Source organism: Musca domestica, unplaced genomic scaffold (assembly GCF_030504385.1).
Source record: "Musca domestica strain aabys unplaced genomic scaffold, Musca_domestica.polishedcontigs.V.1.1 9, whole genome shotgun sequence".
NCBI classification, from domain to species: domain Eukaryota; kingdom Metazoa; phylum Arthropoda; class Insecta; order Diptera; family Muscidae; genus Musca; species Musca domestica.
The window spans coordinates 18868630-18894109 of record NW_026712435.1 but is presented as its reverse complement, the minus strand read 5'-3'; the positions used below and the strand labels follow the sequence as shown (position 1 = coordinate 18894109).

Here is a 25480-nt window from a genome sequence, read left to right as displayed (position 1 = left end):
TGGTACTATATTTGAAACGGTTTGGGTGAACGGATGAAGCTGAAATTTTGAAATTTTGTTTTGTGTAGGTAGGTGGTTTTGGAATTGTGTACTACAAATGTACGAAAAGTACTAAATAGAACTATATTTGGTATAATTTGACATTAGTTGAATAGGTAGTGCTTCAAATCTGACGATCATTGTTCGTGTGTAGCCTGGACTTTTGGAGGTTGTTTCTGAAATGTGTACTATAATTGTTTGAAAAGTACTAAATGGTACTCAATTTGGTATTGGCTGGAGAAATAGAGCCGCAATCTTGAAATTTTATATAGATGCCACTGTTGGTATCTAAGGTTAAGATATGGAGATGGGTTTGGAAATTTGCACTATAATTCTTCGAAAAGTACTAAGTGGTACTAAATTGGATATTGGGTGAAGTGATAGAGCTGGAATCCCGAAATTTGATATTGAGGTCTCCGTTGGTATCTGGGATCGAGATATGGAGGTGCTATAATTGAGCGACGTGCACTAAATAGCAATAAATTTGATATTGGGTGAAGAAATAGAGCCGACATTTTGGAATTTGATACGGATGCCACTAATTGTAATAAAGCTACTAAATTTGGTAATGTGAGAAATTAGACCTGAAATCCTAAAATTTTATGTTGGTGTCTGTAGTTGAGAAAGAGAAATTGTTATAAAAATACGTACTATAATTGTTCGAAAAGTACTAAATGCCAATAAAGTTGGTATTGGGTGAAGGGATAGATTTCAAACAGTAAAATTTTATATTGCGATGACTGACTAATGACAAATTAGTACTAAAATTACACGAAAAAGTACTAATTGTTACTAAATTTGATATTGAGTAAATGTATAACGCTGGAATCAGAAAATTTGATTTTGAGGTCCTGATTTGAGGTGTACTCAATTGTACTCATTTTGGATTACTATCGGTGTCTAGGAGGGAGAGATGTGGATCGTTTTGGATATGCGTTCTGTTGGCGTCTGCGGTTGGGAGAAGGAGCTGGTTTTTGGATAATTGTATTAAATGGTACTAAATTTGGTAACAGGAGATATTAGAGCGGAAATCCTTAAATTTGATATACACGTCGCTGTTGGTGTCTGTGGTTGAGATATGGAGTTGGTTTTGGAAATATGTTCTATAAGTGTTCGAAAAGTAATAAGGGGTACTAAATTGGGTATTGGGTGAAGGGAAAGAGCTGGAATTCCAAAAATTGATATTGAAGTCTCTGTTGAATCTGAGGTAAAGATATAGAATTGGTTTTCGAAATGTGTACTACAATTGTACGAAAAGTACTAAATAGTACTAAGTTTAGTATTGGGTAAAGGAATAGAACCCATATCCTGAAATTTGAAGAAGATATCACTGTTGGTGACTGTGGTTAAGATATGGGTCTTGTTTCGGAAATATGTACTATAATTGTACGAAAAGTACTACATATTACTAAATTTAGTATTGGGTAAAGGAATATAGGTGAAATCCTGAAATTTGATAGGGATGCCACTGTTAGTTTCTGTGGATGAGACGAAGATCCTGTTTTGGATATACATACTATAATTGTACAAAATGGTACCAAATTTGGTAGTAGGGGAAATTAAGGAGCTGAAATATGCCACTAAATCTGGTATTGGGTGAAGGGATAGAACTGGAATCCTACAATTTTATATGAATGTCGCTACTGGTATCTGTATTTTAGAGATCTAGGTTTGGAGCTTGATTTGGATATGAGTACCATAATAGTACTAAATGGTACTAAATTTGGTAATGGGGGAAATCACAGGGCTGAAATTCCGAAATTTAATATTGAGGTCATTGTTGGTTTCTATGGTTTACATATGTTAAACTTCGAAATGAAATATCTTGAAGACTTTTTGGTGTAAAAGGTAAATATTGTCCGATTATTCATTTGGAAATAGGGAAAAACCTGAAAAATGTATATAACCTTGAAGGACTGAAAACTTAGTACGACGTAAAAAGTTTTGACTAACAAATGTTGTCAATCTAAACAAATTGTGCATTTGGAGTACTAATTTTTGTGTTTACATTATCTAAATGCTAAGCCTTTAAGGGAAGCTTTGCCAATGAAAACCTTTTCCAAAGAATATTTCAGGTTGCATATGTATTGGCCACCACTGTATATATACATATGTATGTATTTTTTTCCTTTTGTTTTTCTTTCACATTCTGTATTCAGCTTCTTTTGTAATTTTACCAGGCTTCCATAGAAAAACCTGACATGTGTAAACATTTCATTGTTGGTTGTTCGTTCGACAACGCAATAGAAAATGGAAAAAAGGAACAAAAAACACATTCATCTACAAACTTTATTAATTGAAATGATACTCTGGAACTCTGTTGTGTGCTTTTTTGCAAGGTATACTTTTTTGGGGGAGGAAATGTCACATGTCATTTGGAGACAAATTCAAATTATAACATGTCATATGGATGTAAATGACATGTACTCATTTGAGTGGTTGTTTTTTAAAGGTGAAAGTTTAATATGAATAGAAAATTAAAAAGAAAAAAATAAATAAAAAAAAAACATTTTTTAAATTAACCAGTAAGAAAAAGTCGAAAGTATGACACCCTACACCGCTATGCATATTTGGTAGAGCTCCCGTAACAAAAGAAATTATATTGGGAATTTCTTTGAAGTAGACCATACCACCAATCAACCTTTGGCTTTAGAGTGGTTATAACTTGGTTTCGGAGGGAACTAATATATGGGAGGCATATTTAATTCTGAGTCGATTTTCACTAAATTTGATGGAGACATTTTAATATTTTATACCAAATAATATTGCTACAGAGTGCATGAGAAGGAGTTTATTAAAAGATATATCAATTTTATCCAAATTTGATGTACCTGTTTCTAGACTGAATTCGGTCGGATGTAACAAAATTCAGGACTTTTCGGCAGATATTCGCCATTTGGTGCACAATTAACCCGAAATCAGTTATATCTGAATTTTGTTACATCTGTCCGAATATGGGAGCTATATCCAAATCTGAACCGATCTTGATACAATTTGGCAGAGTTATTTCTATGCTGTATCTGAAATCTTATACCAAACTTCATATTACGAATGTGGGGAATGAAACCTACATATGGGAGCTATAGCTCCCAATTTTTTCCGAATTCGATGTATTAGCTTTTAGACTGAATTCGGTCGGATACACCAAATTTTAGAACTTTTGGACTTATATTGGTCATTTGGTGCACTATTAACCCGAAATCGGTTGGGGATATATATGGGAGTTATATCCAAAAAAAGTAAATATGGGAGATATATGACAAAATTTAATGCACTTATTTCAGAGCAGTCGTAATCTGAGATCATTGTTGTGGGATGCATATGACGCTTGCAAGGGACTTTAAACCCCAAATCGGATAAAACATATATATGGGAGCTAAAGCTATATCTGAACCGGTTTACACCGAATTTGAAGTACTGGTTTATTGAATTCAGTCGTAATTGTCAAAATTCAGTCCATTTGGGCTGATGTTAGATATAAAGATATATATGGGAGCTATATCCAAATCTCAACCGATCTCGATAAAACTTGGAAAATGTGAGGAACTTAAACACCCAAATCGGATGAAACATATATATGGGAGCTATATCTGAACCGAACTTCCCCAAATTTTATTTACTTGCTTCTAGACTGAATTCGGTGGGATGTAGCAAAATACAAGTCATTTGGACTTATATTGGCTATTTGGAGCACATAACCCGAAAACGTTTGAAGATATATATGGGAGCTATATCCAATTCTGAACCGATCTTGATACAATTAGACAGAGTTACAACAGAGTTCTACAAAACTTCATTCTTCATATTACGAATGTGGGGGACTTAAAAACCGAATCGGATGAAACCTATATATAGGAGCTATAGCTATATCTGACTCAATTTTTTCCGAATTCGATGTATTAGCTTTTAGACTGAATTTGGTGGCATACACCAAATTTCGGAACTTTTGGAGTGATATTGGAAATCGGTTGAAGATTTATATGGGGCCTATATCCGAATCTGAACCGATCTCGATAGAATTTGGCAGGGGTTTTTCGGGGCTGTATCTGATATCTGGTACCAAGTATAATTGTTGTGAAGTGAATATTACGCATGGGAGGGACTTAAACACCGAATCGGATGAAACATATAAATGGAACCTATAGCTATATCTGAACCGACTTTCCCCAAATTTGATTTACTTGATTCCAGACTGAATTCGGTTGGATGTGCTAAAATCCAGGTCATTTTTATTATTTGGAACACAATTAACCCGAAATCGGTTGAAGATATATTGGAGCTATATCTAAATCTGGTCCGACTATCACCAATTTCAATAGGGTTCGTCCTTGGGCTAAACAAATATTGTTCGCAAATTTTTTTTTTCAATCGGATAATAAATGCGACCTGTAATTTGTTTACAAGAATACATGGACGGACGTCCTGACATGCATAAATCGACTCAGAAAGTGATTCTATGAAGATCCTCAAAAGTAAGTATGGGTCTATCTCGCTTCCTTCTGCATTTTACAAACAAATGCCCAAAGACCCACACCCTTACCACTAGAGGTATAACATTATTTTACATTTTAAACTTATCCAATATAACAAATTCTCCATACCTTGCAGAGTTCTCCATATCCCGCCACATATTTTCAATGGATTGATAACTTACTGAAATGAAACCATGTCGTAGTATTTAGTATATATGTATGTGACAATGTATTACCCAAATAATTGCTAATGCAAATTGTTGCTGGCGTTCAATATAAAGACATAGCCTTTATGTGTTTTTAACATTTCCAACAAATTTTTCAGGCATTTTATGGCCGATTTATGTAGATTTTTTTTTTTAAATTTCCCATATCACTACAAAACATGGTAGGCAACATATACTGCTGACTTCATGCCTCCTAAAAGCAGATACTAAATATTGACATCATTTATTCTTGCCATTAGAAGAACAAGCAGATTTCAAATTACCATAAAGGAAAATATGCTCACAAAAGATTGAATCGCACGACTAAAAAAATTAAGACGAACAAATCTTAAGCTCTTAAAATAATACCAATGAGAATTGTAATCAAATGTGTCACAAAAGTCAACATTTACACTGATCACTGTCGTTATGACCTGCAGAAACTTCTTTGCCGGGTGTAATTGTAGGCGCTTACCAAATGGCTATATAAAATCTTCATGAAAAGCAAATTTACAAAAAAAAAAAAAAAAAAAAAAGACAAAAAAACAAAAAAAAAAAAAATGGCGAACTGCTGAAATTGCTGATGCTGGAAGAACGAAAAAGCCAACGAAAGCGATTTAAAGCTTAAGTAGCAAATGTCAATGTTGACACAATCCGATGATTGTATTGCCAAGACTCTTGTGACTCTCTTCACATTCACAATCACATTCGCATTCGATTTTATTTCCTTCGTAGAATTTTATGAGGATGGTTGGGCGTACCATAATGGCAACAATCAAGAGTTAATCTTTGGCATATCTTAAATGAAATTACTCCCAGGCTTTTGATACAAAATCGTATATGCCACAAGTGAGCCCACACATCCGCATCTTTGCATAACTACGCCAAAGAGGATATGAAGGATATGTATTGCGCATATGTGTTTGAGTCTGTGTGCCATATGTTTTGTTTGCCATTACACGGCTATGCACACATACATATGTGTGCGCGAGCATACATATTTTTAATCATTTATAACAAGTTTTCCCATACGAAGCTCTTGGTAAAGTGGCAAACTTTTTAATTGTAGTCAGATTGAACTTTGTTGTTGAAAACATTCTCAAAATTTTCTTTGACAAACATTCGAAGAAATTTTGGTATTTCAATAAAGGGCTTATGGATTTATAGAAATTTATGATACCCTTGTTATTCGAGGCAACGCCAGCGTACAGTGGTTGAATTGATGTGAATTCGATTATTTGAATAAGAATGTGAATGTCGAGGATCCTATCCCTATAAGAAACTCATACTAAATTGAAGAAATAATCCTGGATGAAGTTTTCTTGATCGTTAGAGAACAACAAAGACCCATAAACATAAAAATAACGGCACTTCCCAAATCAAAGGATTTTGAAGGATTTGACCACTTTTCTTAACAAAATGAGGCAATAATTTGTATTTTAGGGTTCACATTGATTACGTTTAATCTGTACAGATTTGAGGTATTGCAATGCTTTTCAGTATATTTTCCAGTGGAATGTTCTTCTCAAAGGCGAGGAGAGGTCCAATATTGCCCGTATTGGCACCTGATCAAAGTCTGATATAAAAATTGCGATGTGGCAAATTTGTACCCAGAAAAGTCATCCTATAAATTGCATTTTAAAACAAAATATGATGATATGATAAAAATAATACAATATGCTTCATTTAATAACCAGTAAAGAAAGTCCTACACCACTCTGCTAATTTAGTAGAGCTCCACATAACAATTTTTATGGGAGAATTTAATCATACTCGCTATGATTATAATTATTATTTAAAGTTCAAAGGACTTAATGGGCCGAAGCATTTGTGTCTTTTAAATTCGGACTTGTATTGCCCATTTGGTGCAAAATTAATTTGAAATCAGATATATAGAGCTATATCCAAATCTGAACCGATCTCGATAAAATTTGACAAAGATATTTCTGAGCTGTATTTGTATACATTTCCCTGAATATCGTTTTTACGGAGTGCATATTACGGCTGTGGGGCACAAATTCAACAAATCGGATGAACAATATATATGGGAACTATAGCTATATCTGAACCGATCGCCAAATTTGACATACTTCCTTATAGACTCAATTCGGCCGCATGTGCCAAATTCCATCCCATTTGGGCAAACATTAGATATTTGGTGTACAATAAAATGTAAATCGGAAGAAGTTATATATGGGAGCTATATCCAAATCTGAATCGATCTCGATAAAATTTAGCAAAGGTATTTCTGAGATGCATTTGATATATTACCCCAAATATTGTTGTTACAGAGTGCATATTGCGGCAGGACAAAAATTACAAATCGGATGAACAATATATATGGGAACAAAATTCCATACAATTCGGGCTGATATTACACGTTTGGTGCACAATAAAAGGCAAATCGGACGAAGATATACATGGGAGCTATATGTAAATTTTTACCGATTATCTCCAATTTCAATAGGGTTCGTCCTTAGGCCAAACAAATGTTATTTGGAAAATTTCATCTCAATCGAATAATAAATGCGACCTGCATTTTGTTCACAAGAATACATGGACAGACGGAGTGACATGCATAATTTAACTCAGAAAGTGATTCTATGGAGATCCTCAAAAGTAAGTTTGGGTCTATCTCGCATCCTTCTCCATGTTACAAACAAATGCACATAGACATAATACCCTTACCACTATGTGGTGTAGGGTATAAAAATATCGGATATGTATATAATTAATTATTACTGTTAACCAGAATTTTGACCTATTGTGGGCTGAAAAAATATTTAAAAATATATGAAGTTTGAAGATATTTACTTTCCTTGACAATTTTGACCTTTCTTTGCGGATATCAGATATCAAGGAAGGCCCTAATATCATATTTCGAGATTCCACCTCTATGCCTTTACCCAATACCAATTTTAGTACCATTTTGTACATTTCATACAAATATAGGAGGCACTTCCAAACTACCGCCAAATTTTAAACAGAGTCATCTAGAGTGACATCTATATCAAATTGAAGGATTTCAGCTCTATACCTTCATCCAACATCAAATTTAGTACATTTCGTACAATTATGGTACACATTTCCAAAATAACCTCCATATCTCAACCCCAGATATCAACAGAGATTTCAATATCGAATTTTGGGATTGTGGCTTCATTCTTTTCACCCAATAACCAATTTAATACCACTTGGTACATTTCGTACAATAATAGTGCAGATTTGCAAAACCACTTCCATATCTTGACCACAGACAACAACTGTGACATCTGTTTCAAGATTCAGGATTTCAGCTCTATACCTTTATCCAATCCCAAATTTAGTACATTTTAATACTTTTCGGGAAATTATGCTATACATTTCCAAAACCACCTCCATGTATTAACCACATACACCATGAGTGACAGCTATATCAAATTGAAAGATTTCAGCTTTATTCCTTATTATATTATATTTTGCAAAATAAAAATAAAATCCGTTAAAAATTCGAAAATAGGAAACTTTTGTCATAAGCCATTGCAATATTAAAATACGGAACTTTGAAAAATCTGGTGAATAATGTAGCTAAAATTATTAAAATACCGAATATAGGGAGGTACCGTTATATCGGGCTATACGAAGATCTGGACTGCATTGACAATTTTCTGTCACCTATTAGGAATTTTAACTACGAAATTTCAAACAATTTCGATGAATATTGTACCTAAAATCGTCAAAATACCGAATATAGGCAGGTACTGATATATGGGGCCTATACGAAGACCTGCACAGGCCATTTTTTGGCACAGATTGTAGTTCCCATTACAAAATCTAAATACGAAATCTGAAACAATTCCGGTGAATAATGCCATTAAAATAATCAAAATACCGAATATCGGGAGGTACCGTTATATGGGAGCTATATGAAGAAGTAGACCTGCACATACAATTTTCTGTCTTAGGCTGTAGCATCCATTACGAACTTCAAATACAAAATTTGAAACCACTCCGGTTAATAATGTCGCTAAAATTATCAAAATACCGAATATTGGAAGGTAATGTTATATAGAGGCTATACAATGTCGTGGACCTATATAGACATTTCTCTCCAGGGAGTCTAGTTCTTAGAGAGAACTTCTAATATGATTTTTAGTCAATTCCATTTAAAAAATGTAATTAAAATCATCAAAATACCGAATATTTTGAGTTACCATTATATACGATATTGTGGACCTATATAAACAATACTCTTCCAGGGGGTAAAATACTCAGAAGGAACGTCTTTTCTGGATTTTTCGGACAATTTCTTTGAAAAATTTGGCTATAATCATTAAAATATCCAATATCGGGGGGTACCGTTATATTTGGAGCTATACGATATCGTGAACCGATATAGCCCATCTTCGAACTTGACCTGCCTGCAGAAAAAAAGACTGATCTGTGCAACAATTTAACTTCCCATCTTTATTCGTTATGACTGTGGCGTGATTACAACAGACGGACGGACGGGCAGGGCTAAATCATCTTAGAATTTTACACTGATCAAGAATATAACTTAATATACCCTCTATACTATGTATGGTGGAGGATATAAAAACAACTTGTTGTATATGATATTGGTAAATTTGTTACAGGACTCTAGCTTCAGGGTTGTGTTTTTTCAAATTAATTCATTCTGTCCTACCTTGTTATTATTGTACCAATATTAAAATGTTTTATTTTTAAAAAAGAAAATAAAACAATATTTATGGCATTGGTCCCATTTATCCCGATGTCCTGTAAATATCAACATTTCATTAAACATTTTCTTCGAAATCACCCACAATCATTAAATACCCAAACCAAAAAAAAAAATGCAACAATTTTTTTCAATTACTTATTCCACTGTGTTGTTCTATTGATAAAAGTTTCGAAATAAATTCTGACATCACTTCGCATGTACATATTTCGTTCTTTTCATCCTTCTGCGTAATTCAAAACCATAAAACCTCCATTTAAGCTATGGAAGGACGAAAGTAAGTTTCACTTTCAACACTTTATCATATTCATGCGTTTATCATAAAGTTACGAGCTGGGCGAGAATAATAAAAGCAGCTCTTACCCTCCCTATGGTTTTAGCTGACATCTGAGCCCACATTCTTTATTGCCTGCCGTCTATTACACCTTTGGCATCGAGTTGAGAAATTTGAAAAAAAACCAAGTTGTGTACCAAGTATGCTACGACATTTCAGACTTTTGTGCAATTTTCATTTAACGCCTCCTCAATGTAGATTGTCGGGTAAACCCTGAATGAATATGTGTCAAAACTCAATTTATGGCAAGCATATTTAATAAATTTTAAATTATTTTATATATTTTTCGCATAGCATATTTTTGAGTGCCTTGCAGTGTCTAAGATTATTTTTTCTAGACATAGGAACATATTAACCAGTAAAGAAAGTCTTAAAGTCGGTCGGGCCGACTATATGATACACTACACCACTTTGCTAATTTAGTGGAGCTCCACATAACAATTAAAAGTTTTAATGGGAGAATTCAATCATACACGCTATGATTATAATTATAATTCAAAGTTCAAATGACTAAATATGCCGAAGCATTTGTATCTTTTAAATTCGGACTTGTATTGCCCATTTGGTGCACAATTAATTTGAAGTCGGATAAAAATATATATGGGAGCTATATCCAAAAAGGAACTGATATCGATAAAATTTGGCAAAGATATTTCTGAGCTGTATTTGATATATTTCCTTGAATATCGTTGTTACGGAGTGCATATTACGGCTGTGGGTAACAAATATGACAAATCGGATGAACAGTATATATGGGAGCTATAGCTATATCTGAACCGATCTTCACCAAATTTGACATACTAGCTTCTAGACTCAATTAGGTCGTAAGTGCAAAATTCCATCCCATTTGGACAAATATTAGAAGTTTGGTGTACAATAAAAGGTAAATCGGACGAAGTTATATATGGGAGCTATATTCAAATCGGAACCGATCTCGATAAAATTTGGCAAAGATATTTCTGAGCTGTATTTGATATATTTCCTTGAATATCGTTGTTACAGAGTGCATATTACGGCTGCGGAGGACAAAAATAACAAATCGGATGAACAATATATATGGGAGCTATAGCTATATCTGAACCGATTTCGATCAAATTTGGCATACTTATTTTCAGGTCCAATCTGATCGTACATGTAAAATTCCATACTATTCGGACTGATATTACACGTTTGGTGCAAAATAAATGCCAAATCGGACGAAGATATATATGGGAGCTATATCTAAATTTTGACCGATTATCTCCAATTTCCATAGGGTTCGTCCTTGGGCCAAACAAATGATTTGTGCAAAATTTCATCTGGATAGGGCAATAAATACGAAATGTACTTTGTTTACAAAAATACATGGACAGACGGACGGACGAACATGCATAAATCGACTCAGAATGTGATTCTATGCAGATCATCAAAAAGAACTATGGTTCTATCTCGTTTTCTTTTGCCTGTTACAAACAAATGCACAAAGACATAATACCCTGACCACCTTGTGGTGTAGGGTATAATAAATATATACGCTTTTTGAAATATCAAAAATCAAGTTGATGATTAGGAAATGAATTTTCAATTACAATTGGATGGTGTCAATTAGAGCAGTTAATTTGTTATACCCTCCACCATACTATGGAGGGTATATATACTTTGTCCTTCCGTTGGTAACTCCTCAAAATACTCATATTACAACCAACAGGGTATATATTTTTAACGTAAACAACATTCTAAGTCGATTAAGCAATGTCCGTCTCTCTGTTGTAATCACGCTATCTTTGGAGGAAGGCTAACATTTTGCACACATTTGTAAAGTTCGTAAATGGGCCATGTCGGTCCACGTTTTCGTATAGCTCCCATATAACAGTATTTCTCGATATTTTAGGAACTTAAACCACATGTCTAAATGGAATTGATTATATTTCAGTTCATAGATTTTATAACGGGTTCTACTTCTTGTGGCATTGTGACATTGTCCATGTAGTCCCACGGTTTCCTGTAGATCTCATGTAACGGTACTTACCGAAATTCGATACATAACGTTTTTAACTGTGGTCAATATAGGTCCAATTTTCTTATAGCCCCCATATAACTGTACCTCGCCCAGAAATTCGGTACTTAAGATTCGCAACGGCTTCTACCTCCTGGTTCCGATTATTGCCTATATAGATTCACATTTTGCTATAGCCCCTCATGTTCTGCACTTTTCTAAATTTGATATTTTAAACATTCGAATCGTTTAAAATTTAGTATGAAGAGTTTGTAATGGGTTCTATCTTCTGTGACAGGAGACTGTTGGAATAGACTCATTATTCCTTTTATTGCTCGCTAGCCGGTTCCTCTGAATATTTGGTATTTTTGTGAATTTAGCCAAATTTTTTAGCAGATCTTTTTATACACTACGCAAAATGGTCAGAGATGATATATATCATTTGATACGACCAAAACGTGCCTCATCGAAATAACGGTCTTAGACCCTACGTTTCTTTCACCAAATCCGTTTCAGGACAATTTTTGGAGTCGATTTAGCGATGTCCGTCCATCTGCCTGGCTGGTATGCACGATAACTCTCGATTTGGGCCAAACATGGTACATCGTAATATTATTATCAAACTTGGATCGAGTTCGGAGATGGGCAATTTCTGTCAACACCTTTTGGTACCTCTCCCACAAAAGGTCGATTTTTTTAAAGATAATATTGTACTGCACAGAGAGAGAGAAATGATGATCCAATTTTGCTCCAACTTTGCAAATCCTAATATTTGCATCAGTTCTAGGTCAGATGCGACAATGGACAATATCAGCCCACTCTTTCTGATACCTCCCCCATTAACTATAACACTTATAAAATGTGATGTGAGAGTCCTATATTCTTCAAACCACACACATCACAATTTTTTTTAACCCAAGGTTAACCTCCCCCACAAAGGGTCAACATTTTGAATATTCATGAAGTTCGGACCATTTCTTTTGGTATCTCCCCCCACAGAGGGTCTACATTTTGAAAAATAAGCAAATAAGGCATCATACTCTCTTCAAATTTCACACATCCCAACCATTTTTGCTAACACAATATTTGTTGTGGAGATGATATATATCTGTGAACCCCTTGGGGTACCTCACGTACAAGGGATCACAATCGTCAATACTTTTATCTAACTTTCGACACAAGTTAGCGATTGTTTATTTCGGATTTTATAAACATTTTGGTTATTCAAAATTTTGATCTCTACCGTTTTTATAACAGATCCTGTGTTGATAGGAATATTCCGATGTGCCAAGTCTAAATGGAATCGGATGTTAATTTCGCGTTTTAAGAGCTTAATCAATATTCAAAATGCCACAAGGAGTGGACCAAAATATTCCATCTTAACACCAGATCTTGGGTTTATAAAAATATTGGGATTTTATAAGAGTTATAATTATTCATAATGTTTACCCTTTGTGGTGGAGTGGACCGGTATTATTCATTTTTACTCCTGACCTAGAACTGACGCAAATATGAGGATTTGGAAAGTTGGAGCAAAATCAGATGATTTCTTCTCTTTCTGTACAGAAAATATTTTTTTCTTTTGAAAACTTCGACCTTTTTGGGGAGATAGCGGACCTTGGGTTAATAAAAATATGTTAATGTCCGAAATTTGAAGACAGTCGAACTCTTACATCACATTTTATAAGAGTTGTAATTATTCAAAATTTTGACCCTTTGTGGGAGAGGTACTTGATGGACCGATTTTGTCAATTTTCACACCTGGCGCAAATATTAGGATTTATAAAGTTTGAGCAAAATCGGATTATCGTTTCTCTTCCTGTGCAATTTTTTTTTTTTGAAAATTTCGACCTTTTGTGGTGGAGTTACCAGAAGGAGCGGACCGATATATTCCATCTTAACACCACACCTTGGGTTGATAAAAATATTATTTCGACTAGGCACGTTTTGACCGTATCATATGATATATACCCTCTCTAGGGTATTATAAATGTTATATAAATGAAGCTAGTTTTGAGACGCTTCACTAACATCGTATTGTCATGATAATAGTGTGGGAGCATTTCAGGGAACGTGCTAGCTGGTAAAGTGGTGAATTTTCTTTATTGAAACATGGATCTAGTCCTTTAAAATAGGTTTATGCAGAATAATTTTGAAAGCAGGAATTAAAAAAAATTTTATATTCTAATTCATGTCATTATTTATCCATATATTGGAATTTTTTAAAAGCGATCTTTTAATAAAACACGTCTATCAACATTTAATCCCTAAAGAAAAAAAAATTGTCCGTATTACAAATTTAAATTGTGTGACAAGCTCAGATTATATTTTCTTGTTTACAAACTTCTAAGATACACACAGCATGACATATTTATCACTATTTTACATATATATTTTACACAAAGACATGACCTTTTTAACTTTTTAAGTATTAATTTATTTAGTCCTTTTGAATTGCTTTTTAAGTCTAAAATATCTTCCAACATATGTTCGAGTAGTTGTGTATAAACATAAATTAGTATCTATGTATTTGTAAAAATAAGATAAATATGTATACATTTGCAACCATTCATTTAATTATTTCTCATCAACATGAAGCAGGATCCTAATTCACAAGGATAATGAAGGGTAATAAAATTAAGCTTTGCAACATCTGTTGGCTTCAGTTGGCCTGGTGTTGTGTCTGTCTGCCTGTTTGAATGAGTATTGGCCTTTCCTTGGCAATAACATTTAAGTAACTGCATATAAAACCATAATTACTTTTTCCCTAACTTATTTAACAACCGGCAAAGAAATGGCATATGAATTTCTATTTCAATTAAATGTTTGTGCCACATAAAGTCCTTGCTGTGGATAAAACAGCAACAAATATTTTTATTAACAAATAATTACAATGTGTGTCAAAATAATTTCAAGGATCCACAAACAATGGGGGAAACAGCTATTAGTGGCCAGCAAAACTTTGGTAGTTTTCTTAACATGGCAATAATTGTCGTTCACAACACCATACTCATTATATTCATATATAAGAGTGAAGTTTTGTCTTCAGTTTCGAAACTTTTCCCAAAATTAACAATATACGGATGTGTGTAGCAATAGATAGCCATCAGGATAATTAGCAATCATTGTTTCCCAGGACAATGTTATTGTATGTTATTTTGTTACAAGACTTGGATATTTTCTATGTGGAAAAAAATTAGCTTTAAATTATCCTTGATAATGTCAGAAAATAATATGGTAAAGTAATGGAGAAAAGTCTGATTTAGAAAAATGTAAAGATATTAAAACAAGTAAAAGACCTTAAGTCTTATGCCAGTCTTATTACTAGCTTAAATTGTTATGCCCTCCACCATACTATGGATGGTATATTAACTTTGTCATTCCGTATGTAACTTATCGAGATACTCATGACCCAATAATGTATATATATTCTTGATCAGCGTAAAATTCTAAATTCGCCTGGTTATTTATTTTAATCACGGTATATTTCAAATGAATTGAGATAGAAGACTAAAATTTTGCACAAATGTGTATTTTGCCTGACTATTGGCAAGTTCGTAAATTAGTCATGTCTATATACGTTTTCGTATAGCCCCACATAAAGGTACCTCCCAATATTCTGTATTTTTATGGTATTAGAGACCGGAATTGTTTCAAATTTCGTATTGGAAGATCTTAATGGGTAATACCGCCTCCGACAAAAAATTTCGTATGCAGGTCCATGTCTTTGTATAGCCTCAATATAACGACACTTCCCGATATGCGGTATTTTGATTTGGCTAAGGGTATGCCAATGTTCGATTATTTAAATATATTTTGACTTCTGTTGTGATTATTTAAATTCTTGACCCGCTATAGAATAAGTTCCGAAGGAATAGGACAATATTGTCCATTTCGCATCGGACCTAAATGACTATATCGACTACTTTCTTCACTTTAGAAAATGTTGAAATGTGCGTGAGTTACTAGATATAGTCGTACGAAGTATTCCATTTTCATACTTCATCTAATTCGAATAAAAATATTAGTATGGGCAAAATTACAAGAAACTCGAACATTTATATCCAATTTTATGCGAAAGAGATTTGGATGTTTACTTTGCTGCCTTTAAGCGTTTTGTTTTTTCAAATCTTGAACCCTATATGCGCGAGATACCAGAAGAAATGGTCCGATCTCTACCATATTTATAGCATATCTTGTGTTGATGGAAATATTGAGATGTACCATGTCTGAATGGAATCGGATATTAATTTCCCGTTTTATGAGCTTCATGGATATTTAAAATTTTGACACTTTGTGGGGGAGGTACCAGGAGGATTGGACCGATATATCCCATCTTCACGTCAGACCTTGGATTAATAAAAATATTGTGATGTGTATAATTTAAAGACAATCGGACTTTTACATCACCTTCTATAAGAGTTATAATTATTTAAAATGTTGTCGCTTTGTGGGGGAGGCACTTGATGGAGTGAAAATGTCGACCGATTGTGGTTTAGGTCACTTTTGACAAAGGATAATATTGGTACTCTTAATTCCTGCCATTTTCTCACAAAATATTAAAATTTTAAATAATTATAACAACCTAAAAGTGGGAAATCACTGTACGATTTTCTTCATTTCTTCCTACACCAATATTTTTGTCTACGTTGGAGAAAGCCTGAAAATAGAAAATATCGGACTATTCTTTCCAGTAAATCGCCCACAAAAAAAAAGATTTTCCAAAAAAAAAAAGAAAAAAAGAATTTAGAAAATTCGTACTAAAAGTGTACGAAAAGTAGTGAAATGTACTAAAAATTTAAAACTTTGTATTGGACAATCGGAAGGAGCTAGAATTCTAAAATTTGGAATGAGAGTAACTGATGGAGTGTATGGTAGATGTACTAAATTCGAGCACTATAATTGTACGAAAAGTACTGAATGGTACTATATTTGGTATAGGATGAAGGGATAGGCATAAAATTCTTTAATTTGATATTTAGACTATTGATGGTATCTGTGTTTGAGATTTGGCGGTGGTTTGGAAATGGGTCTTATATTTGTGCGAAAACTACTAAATGGTACTGAATCTAGTATTAGGTGAAGGAATAGAGCTGGGATCTCGACATTTGATATAGATGTCACTGTTGGTGTCTGTAGTTTATGTGTAGGTGGTTTTGGAAATACGTACTGTATTTGTTCGAAAAGTACTAAATGGTACTAAATTCAGTATTGGGTGAAGAAATAGAGCTGGAGTGTGGAAATTTGACATTGAGGTATGTTGCTATCTGGTTGTGATTTTGGAATTGCGTACTATAATTGGATGAAGAGGTGTAGATTCTTTTGGGTATGCCTAAATGTTCTTAAATTTGTTATTGAGTGAATTGAAATTCTGAAATTTCATATTGAGGGCACTGTTGTTTTCTGGGGTTTACATATGTAGACGATGACATGATTTTGGACAGAAAAATTGGATATGTGTTGATTCTGTGATGGTAATACTAATATCCTTCACGGTAAAATTGAATAAGGAAGATTTTGAGAATTTTTTGGTGTAAAAGGTAAACATTTTCCTATTATTCCTTCCGGACAAGGAAAAACTTGAATAATATAACTAACATTGAAGGTCTAAATATTTAAAACAATGTATAAAGTTTTGATTAACAAAGGCCAAACACAAGCTGTTGGTACGAATCTAAAATTTTAAAATGGACTTTTCGCTGACGAAGTGGTAGGCACTTGTTAGTCTCATATAAGTCTCCGATAAATTGCAAACATGGAATATGTGGATACATTTTTTCTTGCACTTCCCCAGGAGGCCAAAATTAATTGATTAAAATTTCAAATCATTTTATGACGTTCTTTAAACTCCAAATTTTCAAAGAAAATAATTTACCTCATAGAAAGAGAATGTTCCTTCGACTTTTGTGCAAACTTTGCAAATCCTAAAAATTGCAGTAGTGCTAGGTCAAGTGCGAAAATGGACAATATTGGTCCACTCCATCAAGTACTTCCCCCACAAAAGTTCAAAATTTTGAATAATTGTATCTTTTATAAAATGTGGTGTAAGAGTTCTATTGTATTTAAATTGCACACATTACATTATTTTTATTAACTCAAGGCCTGGTCTGGAGATGGAATATATCGGTCCACTCCTTCTGGTACCTCCCCCACAAAAGGATGAACATTTTGAATAACCATGAAGCTCATAAAGTGAAATTACCATCCGATTCTATTCAGATTTGGTACATCTCAATATTTCTATCAACACAAGATCTGTTATAAAGATGGTAGATACGGACCATTCCTTCTCGTACCTCCCCGAAGAAGGGTCAACTTTTTGAATAACCAAAACAAATATAAAATCCGAAATAAGCATCCGGTTCTCCTCATATTTCACACATCCAATTATTTTCACACAATATCTGTTGTGAATATGAAATATATCTGCGAACCCCTTCTGGTACTTCACCAAAAAGGGTTTTTTAATACTTTTATTTGCGAGATTCTTTATAACTTGCTATATCTAAATATTTGAGAAGAATACGGAAATTTATCGAAACTTATGATTTCGAGTAAAATTGGATATAAATGTTGGATTTTCTTGTAATTTTGCCCATACCAGTATTTTTATCTGTATTAGATGAAGTGTGAAAATAGAATACCTCGGTCTACAACATCAGGTACCTCGCGCACATTTCAACATTTTCTAAAGATTATCACATATTTCATATAAAGTGAAGGAAGTAGTCGATATAGTCTAAACTTGGCACATCGCATCAAATCTTATGAACCACAACTAAAATCGTTTGAATTACAACTGAAACACGTGTGAACTAGCCTTTGAATTCAAATAAACACGTGGATCTGGGGTTTTCACTTTTTTCAATAACTTTCTATTTGTATGTGTTCTTCAATGAGCCTTTTCCGATTTGGTACGTTTAATAGTGCATGACACTAAAAATAGCATTACTTCACTGTAACCTTCCATGTGACGTCAAAATGAGTTAAATTTAAATAAAAGACAATAACAGTATATCGTACGTATTTAGTAATATTTCAAACCAAAAGAGAAGAGAGGCATGAACAATTTTGTTAGACGATTTTCTTGGAAATTTCTTTCAATTCCAATAAATATCATAAAGTACATTTACTCATTCCGCTACATTTTCTGCGTAGCTATATTGTCATAAATTCCCAAAGTCATTTTTAAACAATTTAGCTTGTTTTTTTCAGACCTTGTTTTAGGCAAACCCAACATAAAATACCATATTTTATCACAGTACTTATATTGTCATAACCACAAATTCTATGAGGGCTTGCTGGAGGTATTTCTTTGTAATTCATCAGGGGTGGCATAATCACTGCTACGCCCATTCTCACTTTTCGCCAAACTTTAAATTGTGCCTGATGTTGGTATATTTATCATGAATTTATTTAAAGCGACAGCTAAATGGCGATGATAAAGTCAAGTTCGTTTATAAAATGGATGTGATAATCTTTACTGTGGTTACTTTAGTCTCCTTCTAAGGGAGCAAGTTTTGTAAAGCTTTTTGTTTATATTTTTTCCGGTGCGTAATAAAGATAAATGGCTGCGACAAATGTTGTAAATATTTCCCTAGGAAATATTTAAATAAAAATATACCGCAGGAAATCGTAAACAGGACCTAACCGGGAATATGAAGTTTATGCCAAAAATATGATTTAATTTTTGTAGGAAGTGCTTGGAAACTATTGTATGTAAAATTAATTTATCTACGAGAATAGAAATTTGATTTTAATAAAATTTGGAATATTAAAATTTAATCACACAACATGGCTACCTTATGGCTTTTGTGAATATTGACCTTCTAACATAACATACATTTGCAAGATGAAGAAAAACACTATTCCACATACGTTTTTCATATATTTGATTTTCTTAATTAAAATTCCCTCCACCATTCTATGGAGCGTATATTAACTTTGTCATTCCGTTTGTGACTCTTAGAAAAATTTATAATTGTCCTTACGAAGTATATATATTCTGGATCAGCGTAAAATTCTAAGACGATCTAACGATGTCGTAAATGGGCCATGTCGGTCCACGTTTTCTTATAGCCCATAACGGCACCTCCCGATATTCGGTATTTTGATGATTTGTTGAGCGGAATTGTAACAAATTTGGTATTTCAAGTTCGTAATGGGTACTACAGCCTATGACAAAATTTCGTAAGCAGGTCCACGTCTTGAAGTTTTTTTTTTGACATTTTTCAAGCTCCTTCCAAATGGTGGAGGGTATTCAATGTTCGGTCCGGCCGAAGTTACACCTTTTTTATTTTTTTTTTAATCTTGAACCCTATGTGGAGGGGTTGTCAGAAGAAATGGTCCAATCTCTACCATCTTTATAACAGATCTTGTGTTGAAAAAATTATGGAGATGTGGCAAGTTTGAATAGAATATAATGAATAGAATCGGATATTATTACGCGTTTTATGAGTTTCATAATGTGGACCCTTTGTGGGGGAGGTACCAGAAGGGGTAGACTGATATATCCCATCTTCACAGATGTTAGTAGAAATAATGGGACATGTGAAATTTGGGATTTTAGAATCGTTTTGGTTATTCAAAACTTAGACCCTTTGTGGGGGAGGTACAAGAATGAATGGTTCGATCTCTAAAATCTGTATAACATACCCTGTGTTGTCAGAAATATTGAGATGTACCAGGTCTGAATGAAATCGGAGATTAATTTCGCGTTTTGTGAGCTTTTGGATATTCAAAATGTTGACCTTTTTGTGGGGGGAGGTACCAGAAAGGTTAGACCGATATATCCCAACTTCACACCAGATCTAGGGATAATAAAAATATTATGATGAGTTTAATTTGATCCATCTTCACACCAGATCTTTTGCTAAAAAAAAATTATTGTGATTTGTGTAATTTAAAGACAATCGGACTCTTATATCACAATTTATAAGAGTTATAATTATTCAAAATGTTGACCCTTGTGGGGGAGGTAGTTGATGGATTGGACCGATATTGTACATTTTCGCACCTGACCTAGCATTAATTTAAATATTCGGATATGCAAAGGATAAGTCCTTTCTCATTCTGTGCAGTAAAATATTTTTTGAACATTTCGACCTTTTGTGGGTGAGGTAGAAGGAGGAGTGAGCCGATATTGGCCATCTCCGAACTCGATCTAAGTTTGACAATAGTCTAAGTTCTACCAAGTTTCGACAAACCCGCATACTTCTTTCGAGATTTATTGTGCGCACCAGCCAGCCAGACAGACCGACGAACATCGCTAGATCGACTCCAAATGCCCTGAAACGTCCAAAGAGACCTAGGGTCTAAAAACGTTATTTTTGGCTGTGTCAAAGTATATATAGCAATACATATGAACCTACTTCCCCTTGATAATCGTAGTCTTAAATAAATTCTTGTGTACTTTTTTACTGTTGGAATTTTAGACCAAACTCCGTCACACATTCCAAATTTTATTGAAATTAGAGATTTATAGTGTGTTTGGTGCATCAAATAAATGAAATCGGGCGAAAAAATATATATGGGAGCTATAACCAAATCTGAACCGATTTCAATATAATTTTGCTATTTTTTTGTACCAAATTCCGTTTTTCATTCCCAATTTCATTGAAATTGGAGCTACGTAGCGTGTTTGGTGCATACATGAAAGCGGACGAAAATATGTATGGAAGCTATATTTTTCTTTGAACCGATTTCAATATAATTTGGAAAATTTATTTTTGTAACAAATTCCGTTACACATTCCAAATTATTATTTTTTTACCGAATTCCGTGACACAATCCAAATTTGAAGGCTTATATATAACCAATTAATATATATGTGCATACAAAATCTTAAAATTTCGAAGGTACCTCCGCTCTGATGCTATATCTCCAGTACCAAATGGAATTTCTAATATTTATATAGCCTATGTTACTTTCAGGCTATGTGATAATATATTTGGAATTTTTCAGGAAAATCTGTTCAGCGGCTTTTGAGTATATAAATTTCAAACAATCAAACCTACAAACATTTTCCTCTTTTATAGATATAGACGAAGAAGATGTATCCTCCAAATATCATTGCTATAAATGACATGATATGACTTTGAAATGGCTATTACGCTAAATTCGTATCCATTGACAATTTGGAAAAATATTTTTTTTTCATTAACTCACTGTGTTTAACTTTGAAAATTCCTTTTTTTGGATTTTCAAACTATGTTTAAATTTTACACAATTTTCAAATTTACAAAAAAAAAAAAAAAAAAAAAATACAAATACCACCCGGCATGCCCACAGTGTACAGCGTGAGATAAAAAAAACTGCAACCAACTTTAGACTGCTGTCATTTCTAAGCCACTCGTCCGACAGCTGTTAAATTTATTCCATTCACAGCCCGTTATATTGTTTACATGCTCACAAAAGCATTTTGGTGAGAATTTTCCAGAAAAAAAGTTATTCGTGTCTCGTACCATCGCTCGTTACCGTGATACTGGTAGCGTAGCCCGACGACAAGGAAGTGGGCGGAATAAAACAGCAACATCAGCAAAAATGGTTCGAAAAATAAAGAAGCTACTTGATCGAAACTCACGTCGCAGTGGCCGAAAAATGGCTCGTGAGCTGAACATATCGTAATATTCCATTCGGCAAATATTGAAAAATGAGCTCGGGGTAAAGCCATTGAAATTCCAAAAAGTGCAAGAACTTACACGGCAACAAAAAGAAAATGGACTCAAAAGAGCTAAAGAAATGCTTCGCTTGGACGTAAGTGTCGAATGAGAAAACATTCGTTGTCCAGCAGTTTGTAAACGAACAAAATGATCGTGTTTACTTGCCAAAAAGGTCATTTGAAAATGTGCACCTTCGGTTGGCCACCAGAACTCAAGCGCCAGCCACGGTGATGGTGTGGGCCGCCATAACAGCCGATGATCGCTTTCCGCTCGTATTAATCGACCGTGGCATCAGAAGAAATGCCGAATATTATTGCGAAAATATTCTGGAGGGTGTATTAAAGCCTTGGGCACGCAAAAATTTTGGTCGCAGACCTTATACATTCCAACAGGACTCAGCACCATCGCACTCAGCACGCGCCACCCAAGAGTGGTTACAAAATGATGTTCCTCGCTTCATTTCTAGCGCACAATGGCCACCAAAATCTCCGGATAGGAATCCATTGTACTTTTGTGTCTGGAGTATTTTGGAAAGCAAGGTTGGCACCTAAAAAATACCAAAGTGGCGATCACCTCAAGCAAGCGCTTCGCCGGGAATGGGCCAAAATACCGTAGAGCAACATTCGGGCAGCATTTGACGGTTTCATTGGCCGTTTGAAGACCATAATTCGCGCCAAAGGTGACCAATTCGAACAAATCTAAACTTATTCTAAAATGTTATGCTATTTCCGAAATTTTTTGCTTTCATTTAATAAAATTTAAAAATAAAAATATGAAGATTGTGGCTTTTGACTTTGTTGCAGTATTTTTATCTCACCCTGTATGTACCATATTAGGTAACTAATAAAAAAAATCACAGCAGTGTTCGCAAACCAATTATAAGCACACACAAACACACAGCTCTAACTTTTACAGTGCAAACTTTAAGCTATTCAACGGAAATTGTTATTTGTTTGCTTAACAAGTTGGAAAACTACGACAACAACACTAACTATACTTTTGCTACACTAATGACAGCCATAAACAATAATTTTCTCATTTTTTGCTTTTCCTTATTCTTTCCGTTTCAGTACGAATGCAAAGTCCAAAATCTGAAAAAGCGCAAAGTTACCATACACATTTCCGTTAATGGAGTTCGTGTGGTCCTGAAAAAGCGCAGGAGAAAAGTAAGTCAAACTGGTGAACTTTTTGGAAAAACATCATCCCTTTAATGTGTATTCTTCCCGTCTTTTCCCGTTATATTTTAGAAAAAGAATTGGACCAATGATTGCGAGGAAATTGAATTACTAAATCATCCCATCTATCGAATATTTTATGTGTCCCACGACAGCAGTGATCTCAAAATATTTAGTTATATTGCCCGAGATGCCAGTACGGACACATTTAAATGTTCGGTTTTTAAAAGTCATAAAAAGGTAAGTGTATGCGAACGAAATTTTGCATGTCTGGTCGTTTCTTCTCTTTCACTGTTGGTCCCCGCTGTTTCGTCCTCGTTTTTTCCTACAATTTTTCCGAAATAAATGTATATTTTTATACATGAAATCTCACATAAATGAGGTTTTGACTTTTGCAGAATTTCATGTGATTTTTTTTTTGGGTTATTTTTGCATTGGTAGACGCCAAGTAAATGGATTTGCCTGAGACAAGTAATGTTCAGTCTCATTGTATTCGTTATTCGTTAATTATATTGGCAGCGTTCCAGTGGTCTTCCGTTGCTGTTTCGTTGTAGTTGTAGCAGTCACCGTCCACAAGATGTCGACATGAACGTTTTTTTTTTTTTTTTTTTGCATATCAACAACTTAAGAGTTTAGTGTAGACAGAATATTTTATAAAGATGTTTGTGCTGTTATTTTAATGACCGATAAAAAATTGCGCTTGATTTCAGGTGAGAAAAAAATCGTTGAACATGATGGGAATTTAGGAGGAAAGTTTTCTAGAAGTAGACTGCCTTAGAGGTATAAAGTCTTTTATAAGTAAAAAATCTTTAAGGCCTTGCATTCATAGAAGATCTCTAAGGTTTTCTGTCTATATAAGAACGCTATGATAAGCTGATAAGCTCTATGTATAAGCTTATCAGCTTATCATAGCGTTCTTATATAGACAGAAAACCTCAGAGAGATCTTCTATGAAGGGAATGCCTTAAAGATATTTTACTTATAAAAAAATTATAGGTCAAAAACAGATAGAAGACCTCGGAGATCATCTTTAAGTAAAAGGAAAATCGAATTGGTTTCATTAACGTGACCATCCTGTCCAAGGCCTAATGAATAATATGACTACGAGTACTTACTATTTGAATTAGATCTTTGCTGAGGTGTTTGACTACCGACTCTCTATGGGCCCTATGGTGGGAATTATCACATCGGATGACATCTTCAACATTAACCATAATCGATCATACCTTTTCGGGATATGATCTGTACTCTTAGCTCCGTAACCCAGAGCAGTGAAATCACAAAACACGGGGATTGAAGAAATTTGGTGTAAAAATGGAATATATTGGACCATTCCTTTTGGTACCTCCCACATAAAGGGTCAACATTTTTAATGATAAACACTTTTTCAAAAAGCAATATAAGCTTCTGATTCTTTTCAATATTTCTCCCACCACAAGAACTGATGCAAAATATCGGGTCACTTATTCTGGTACCTCCCCCACAAAGGTTCAAAATTCTGAATAATCATAATTCTTATAAAATGTGAAAGAAGTGTCTGCCTTCAAATTCCACATATTTCAATATTTCTACAAACTCCAGGTCTAGTATGAAGATGGAACCGATCATTGGTGAACCAAATAATAAACTTTAGTAGGCATATCCAAAAAAAAATCGACATCCCTCCATCCTAGACACCAACAGTGACCAAAAATTGGTACTATTTAATACTTTTCAAATAATTTTTGTACGCTTTTGCAAAACTATCACCATATACAAACAGAGATCTCAATCTCAAATTTCGGGATCCCAATCCTTTCCCTTCATCCAATACTCAATTTATTATCGCCTGATACTTTTCAAACAATTTTAGTGCACAGTTCCAAAACCACCTCCATATCTTAACAACCGGCACCAAC

General features: G+C 34.1%; 1 protein-coding gene across 3 annotated transcripts in view; it reads left to right on the top strand.

The window, feature by feature from the left end:
- LOC101893229 (capon-like protein) overlaps positions 1–25480 on the top strand; it is a 506622-nt gene that overhangs the window by 378602 nt on the left and 102540 nt on the right. For all 3 annotated transcript variants that reach the window (XM_059131885.1, XM_059131884.1, XM_059131883.1), the window contains exons 4-5: positions 23478–23573; positions 23655–23822. In XM_059131885.1, coding sequence (XP_058987868.1) covers positions 23478–23573; positions 23655–23822 — 264 coding nt within the window. The remainder of the gene's footprint in view (positions 1–23477; positions 23574–23654; positions 23823–25480) is intronic.